This window comes from Oncorhynchus clarkii, chromosome 32, assembly GCF_045791955.1.
Source record: "Oncorhynchus clarkii lewisi isolate Uvic-CL-2024 chromosome 32, UVic_Ocla_1.0, whole genome shotgun sequence".
Lineage (NCBI taxonomy): Eukaryota > Metazoa > Chordata > Actinopteri > Salmoniformes > Salmonidae > Oncorhynchus > Oncorhynchus clarkii.
The window spans coordinates 30,593,012-30,599,011 of record NC_092178.1 but is presented as its reverse complement, the minus strand read 5'-3'; the positions used below and the strand labels follow the sequence as shown (position 1 = coordinate 30,599,011).

At 38.5% G+C, this 6,000-nt stretch overlaps 1 protein-coding gene across 5 annotated transcripts; it reads right to left on the bottom strand.

The window, feature by feature from the left end:
* Positions 1 to 515: 515 nt before the first annotated feature.
* LOC139392458 (protein AF1q-like) lies at positions 516 to 5,945 on the bottom strand. Of its 5 annotated transcripts, none has more exons than XM_071140454.1 (3): positions 5,799 to 5,945; positions 4,216 to 4,322; positions 516 to 2,580 (listed from the first exon to the last, which is right to left on the bottom strand). In XM_071140454.1, the coding sequence occupies exon 3, from the start codon at positions 2,572 to 2,574 to the stop codon at positions 2,299 to 2,301; it is 276 nt and encodes a 91-aa protein (XP_070996555.1). In that variant the 5' UTR covers positions 2,575 to 2,580; positions 4,216 to 4,322; positions 5,799 to 5,945; the 3' UTR covers positions 516 to 2,298. The 5 variants fall into 5 exon arrangements, with proteins under 5 accessions (XP_070996555.1, XP_070996554.1, XP_070996557.1 ...); XM_071140453.1 differs by lacking the exon at positions 4,216 to 4,322 and adding an exon at positions 2,721 to 2,933 and having other exon boundaries at positions 5,799 to 5,925; XM_071140456.1 differs by lacking the exon at positions 4,216 to 4,322 and adding an exon at positions 2,721 to 2,831 and having other exon boundaries at positions 5,799 to 5,910.
* Between the last annotated feature and the right edge of the window lie 55 nt (positions 5,946 to 6,000).

Below are 6,000 nucleotides of genomic sequence, written 5' to 3'. Positions count from 1 at the left end.
GACATTTTTTAGTACCCTTCCCCAGCTCTTTGCCTCGACACAATCCTGTCTCGGAGCTCTACAGACAATTCCTTCGACCTCATGGCTTGGTTTTTCCTCTGACATGCACTGTCAAATGTGGGACCTCATATAGACAAGTGTGTGCCTTTCCAAATCATGTCCAATCAATTGAATGTACCACAGGTGGACTCCAATCAAGTTGTAGAAACATCTGAAGCATGATCAATGGAAACAGGATGCACCTGATCTCAATTGAGAGTCTCATAGCAAAGTGTCTGAATACTTATGTAAATAAGCCTGTTTTCACATTGTCATTATGGGGTAGTGTGTGTTGAGAGGATTTTTGTATTTAATCCATTTTAGAATAAGGCTGTAACGTAACAAAATGTGGACAAAGTCTAGGGGCCTGAATACTTTCCAAAGGCACTGTATCTCCTCAAAAAATGCTGCATGTTCTAGCCCTTTAGTTTGAGATTATTTCTCACAGTAAACAAAGTGTATCGATATCCTGTGCATATCTTAATCTCCATTTATTTCAGAAAAGTCAGACCAAGTACGATGAGTCACATTTGGGAATCTACTGCTCATTGCACAAGTTAGCTTTATGATTAAAAGTATCCAAAATGTGTGTGTACTACCGTACTTTCAAGACCATGTGTAACATCAGTCTGACACAATTAAAAACATTCCTTTCCCTTCTTTCATTAAAACATTTCAATCCATTCTTTCCTTGACATTCAGACGGTACAGTAGTCTATGCAGAAAGTAAAGAAAACAGTTGATCAGCTCTGCATTGGAATCTCTAACATTTATCCTCAGTCATTGCACTCTGTTGAGGCCTACTTATGGTAGGCTAAAAGCAGCATACTAAATTAATTAATTGGGTGGGTTTGAGCCACCCAATGTCTGTTTCAGACACTAAACAAATCAATACAAAGTGCAAAAGACAGTCATGCTTGTGGCTCCCTAAGAGCTTCTAAAATATCTGTTCTGTGTGGAGGTGCTTTACTTTCTACTACTTAAAAATAACTACTTATAAATACAACATGTGGACACTCTCCAAGGCTCGGGTTGGCACTACCCTTCAAGCCTGTTTTAGGTGAGGCTAAAAATGAGACAGCACTTTACATTTGTTAAAAAATGTGATGTAGCATACTCAAGTTCTCTCACAAATTATGAATGTGTAAGTCCTTAATGTGAGACAGGAGCCTTGCAGTCAATGTGCAATTTAACTATTTATAATAATTTAAAGGCTCACCTTATTGTCATTTCTAGTTAGTTATGTTTGTTGAAATTAGTGATCGAGTCATGTAGCCCTCATGTGGAGAAAACCTAAGCAGAACTCCCTAGAATGTCCTTTCAGTATTATTTGGAGTTTATCCTCTACGGGATCAGTCCCCCGGGACAGTTTTTTTTTTTTACTAGGCAAGTCAGTTAAGAACAAATTCTTATTTTCAATGACGGCCTAGGAACTGTGGGTTAACTGCCTTTTCAGAGGCAGAACGACAGATTTGTACTTTGTCAGCTCGGGAATTGGACTTGCAACGCTCTAACCACTAGGCTACCCTGCCACTCCTAGTTGAGCTAAGTAGGCTAATATGATTAGCATGAGGTCGTAAGTAACAAACAAAAAAATACCAGGACATGGATATATCTGATATGGGCAAAAAGCTTCAATTCTTGTTAATCTAACTGCACTGTCCAATTTACAGTAGGTATTACAGTGAAAGAATACCATGCTATTGTTTGAGGAGAGTGCACAATTATAAACTTGATTAGGCACATTTTGGCAGTCTTGATACAACATTTTGAACAGATATGCGATTGTTCATTGGATCAGTCTAAAACTTTGCACATGCACTGCTGCCATCTAGAGTCCAAAATCTAAATTGTGCCTGGGCTGGAATAATGCATTATGGCCTTTCTCTTGCATTTCAAATACAAAAAAGAGAAAAGCTTTTTTTTTTTGTACCATCTTTTACCAGATCTAATGTGTTATATTCTCCTACATTAATTTCACATTTCCACAAACTTTAAAGTGTTTCCCTTCAAATGGCATCAAGAATATGCATATCCTTGCTTCAGGTCAGGCAGTTAGACTGGGGTATGTAATTTTAGGCAAAAATGTTTTTTTTTTTAAAGGGCGGGATCCTAAACAAAAATGCACTGTACAGACTAATACAGATTCAGTACTTCTTCTTGGGACCAGAAACTTAACAAAATCCATGTTTATCCAGATAGGGTCCGTGTGAGGAGAGGGAGGGTCTTATGACTGGGAGGCTGAGATGGGGATGGTTCTCACAGAAGCAGGTTGAAGTCGAGGAGGTCGATGCTGGGGATAGGCTCTCTCCAGTAGTTGAAGGTGGTGTACTCTGACAATTCAGCCTCCTGTGCCTCTTGCTGCTTCCTTGGCTTGGCTAAGGCAGCATTCTGTTTCTTGGTGGCCTTCTTGCTCTTCTTGGTTGGCTTGCTGTTGGTCACACCCAGGTCTTCCAGCTCGGACAGGTCCGGGGCTGAGATGGGCTGTCTCCAGTAGAGGAAGGAGTCATACTCGCTGTTTGATTTCACCAGCATTTTTACCTGAATGTAAAATAGGAAATTAAAATGCGATTTGGGATCATAGTTTAAAATAGATTAGACATACATACTGCTCTAATCTTAGTCCCCACATATACAGTATTTCATTCCAGTACTATGTTTCTATAATTTCAAATGGCTACCTGATATTTTTTCTTTATTCCAAAGGGCCCCTATACTGTAGATGCCATGGTTAGGAGAACGTTTTGTCTTGACTGGCTTTCTCCCATAGCAGAGTTCAGGTTAAGAGAAGTCTATGCCATTACATAAGAACAAATGGGCACAGGATCAAGTTGTTTTTTCTTGAGATGCAGATTTAGGTCAATCCTTGTTGCTCATTTAAACCTGTTGGTAAACTGAAGCAAACTAGGTTACATAAGCTTTCTGGTGATAGGTTTTAAAACATAGAACACTAACGTTTCAAGTTGTAGGTCTAGAATGCAATAATGTTGAGTCGCACATTTGTTAACATGACCTGATTTGGCATTCCTCATAATCTGATCTAATCTTGAAATGTTTGTGTGATATACAGTATCAGTCAAATGTTTGGACGCACCTATTCATGCAAGGGTTTTTCTTTATTTTTTATACATTGTAGAATAATAGTGAAGACATCAAAACTATGAAATAACACATATGGAATCATGTAGTAACCAAAAAAAGTGTTAACCAAATCAAAATATATTTTGAGATCCTTCAAAGTAACTACCCTTTGCCTTGATGACAGCTTTGCAAACTCTTGGTATTCTCTCAACCTGCTTCACCTGGAATGCTTTTACAACAGTCTTGAAGGGGAGCCCACATATGCTGAGCACTTGTTGGCTGCTTTTCCTTCACTCTGCATTCCAACTTAAACGCAAACCAGATGGGATGGCATATCGCTGCAGAATGCTGTGATAGCCATGCTGGTTAAGTGTGCCTTGAATTTTAAATAAAATCACAGACAGTGTCACCAGCAAAGCACCCCTTCACCAGTACACCTCCTCATCCATGCTTCACGGTGGGAACCACACATACGGATATCATCTAGTCACCTACTCTAAATCTCACAAAAGACACGGCGGTTGGATCCAAAAATCTCACATTTCGACTCATCAGACCAAAGGATGAATTTCCACTGGTCTAATGTCCATTGCTCATGTTTCTTGGCCCAAGCAAGTCTCTTCTTATTGGTGTCCTTTAGTAGTGGTTTCTTTGCAGCAATTCGACCATGAAGGCCTGATTCATGCAATCTCCTCTGAACAGTTGATGTTGAGATGTGTCTGTTATTTGAAATCTGTCAAGCAATTTGGCCTGCAATTTCTGAGGCTGGTAACTATGAACTTCTGCAGCAGAGGGAACTCTGGGTCTTCCGTTCCTGTGGCGGTCCTCATGAGAACCAGTTTTGTCAGTGCTTGATGGTTTTTGCGACTGCACTTGAAGAAACGTTCAAAGTTATTGAAATTTTCCAGATTGACTGGCCTTCATGTTTTTAAGTAATGATGGACTGTCATTTCTCTTTGCTTATTTCAGCTGTTCTTGCCATGGACTTGGTATTTTACCAAATAGGGCTATCTTCTGTATACCACCCCTACCTTGTCTGACTGGCACAAACGCATTAAGGAAAGAAATTCCACAAAGTAACTTAACAAGGCACACCTGTTAATTGAAATCCATTCCAGGTGACTTCCTCATGAAGCTGGTTGAGAGAATGCCAAGAGTGTGCAAAGCGGTCATCAAGACAAAGGGCGGCTACTTTGAAGAATCTGAAATATATTTTGATTTGTTACTAAAATGATTCCATGTGTTATTTCATAGTTTTGATGTCTTCACTATTATCTACAATGTAGAAAATAATCAAAAATAATGAAAAACCCTGGTGAATTTTATCTGTAGCATACAGGTGTGTCCAAACTTTTGACTGGTACTGTATGCGTAATACTTTTTGAACATTACTAAGTTAATTGTGACCACATAAATATAGGTTCCCCAAACGTAAGAGTGCAAACAAGGGCACATTTATTCTATTTTAAAACATCTTATTTTTAGGCTTTAAAGCACCCTCAACATTATATTTACAGTAATGGGCTACCTGTTTACAACTGCAAAACAGATCTGAAAGAAAATGTGAATGGTGTGAATGTGAATTTCCTAAACCAAATGATAACACAATAAAGTCTAACGTTATTATACAATAAGGCTACACGTCTGTGGTTAAACACAGTTAAACACTAAAAATTATACAGCAATTCAATGTAAAATGAACATAGTGAAAATGGACAACAGACAAGATCCTGTTGTTAAAATGCCATTACTGTAGCATGAAATCAACATTTAGGGAAGAAATGACCCCATCCTGTCAGTAGGTTATGCCATTTTAAATCGGTTAAGGATGATAGTCTATTGGTGGATAAAGGTCCCTGTGTCAAGTTACTCTATACATTTTTTGTTTATCCTATTGAACAAATCGTTCTTATCCATTAGGTCATAATATCGTGTAGAACGGTCACATACTGACTAAGAGCGTCACCCGTCCTCAATACGACACCAATGTATATCATATCAACAGATACAGTAGTATGCTACAGTTAAAATTCACCATATTAAGTAGACATAAAGCCTCAACGGAGCGGTTGACGCCTATGGGGCTTGAGAAGTTACAAGCCATTTTGACAGTTATTCTTTAATCATGTAAATATAGATTCACACATGACATCTCCGTTTTTGACAGAATGTCATCTGTGCGAACGATGGAGACTATTCCAGAAACTGGGTCATGCAGTCCTAAAAATATCTGAGATAATGTGCCAAGCATAAAATAAAACACGATAGAGCGTTATCTATCTACCATTGACACTCAATTCGGAGCTTACCCGTTTTTAATTGTGTGCATTTATGATTTTTATTTAACAGGCTATCCGGCCTTGCCAGCCTAATGGGCAAAATTAGGTAATAGGCTATTGTATTTAGTTTCTTTCTTATGCCTACTGGGAAAGATAAATAGTTAATTCTAACATTACTATTACAGGCTATATACATTTTTATTTTATTTTTATCAACATTCAATATTGTTAGTTTAGTCTACATGTAATTTTGTATCCACTATCCAGCACAGGTGCACTAAATGCAACACCATATCACTAATGTAGGTCACTGACAAGGCGGCAAAATTATGAAAATGCAATTAAAAAACATATCAATTTACATTTCAACAATGCAATGAAAATAAAATATTATCTTACGTCTTGAGAAATCTTGGCTGACAAGGCTCCTCTTTGTTTGTCGCTGGGTACGCTCCACTGCGTTATAATTTTAAAAAAACGTACGCTCGTGCGAGTGCTGTGGCGACGCTGTAAAATCCTCGCGCACAATCTTGCTTTTTCAGAACCAGCCACGCCCACACTTTGTGACGACATTGGCTGTTTTTCCTACCAGAGCCAGTCT

Coding starts and splice junctions, on each gene's coding strand:
- LOC139392458 (XM_071140454.1), bottom strand. CDS start 2,574: ATGCTGGTGAAATCAAACAGCGAGTATGACTCCTTCCTCTACTGGAGA.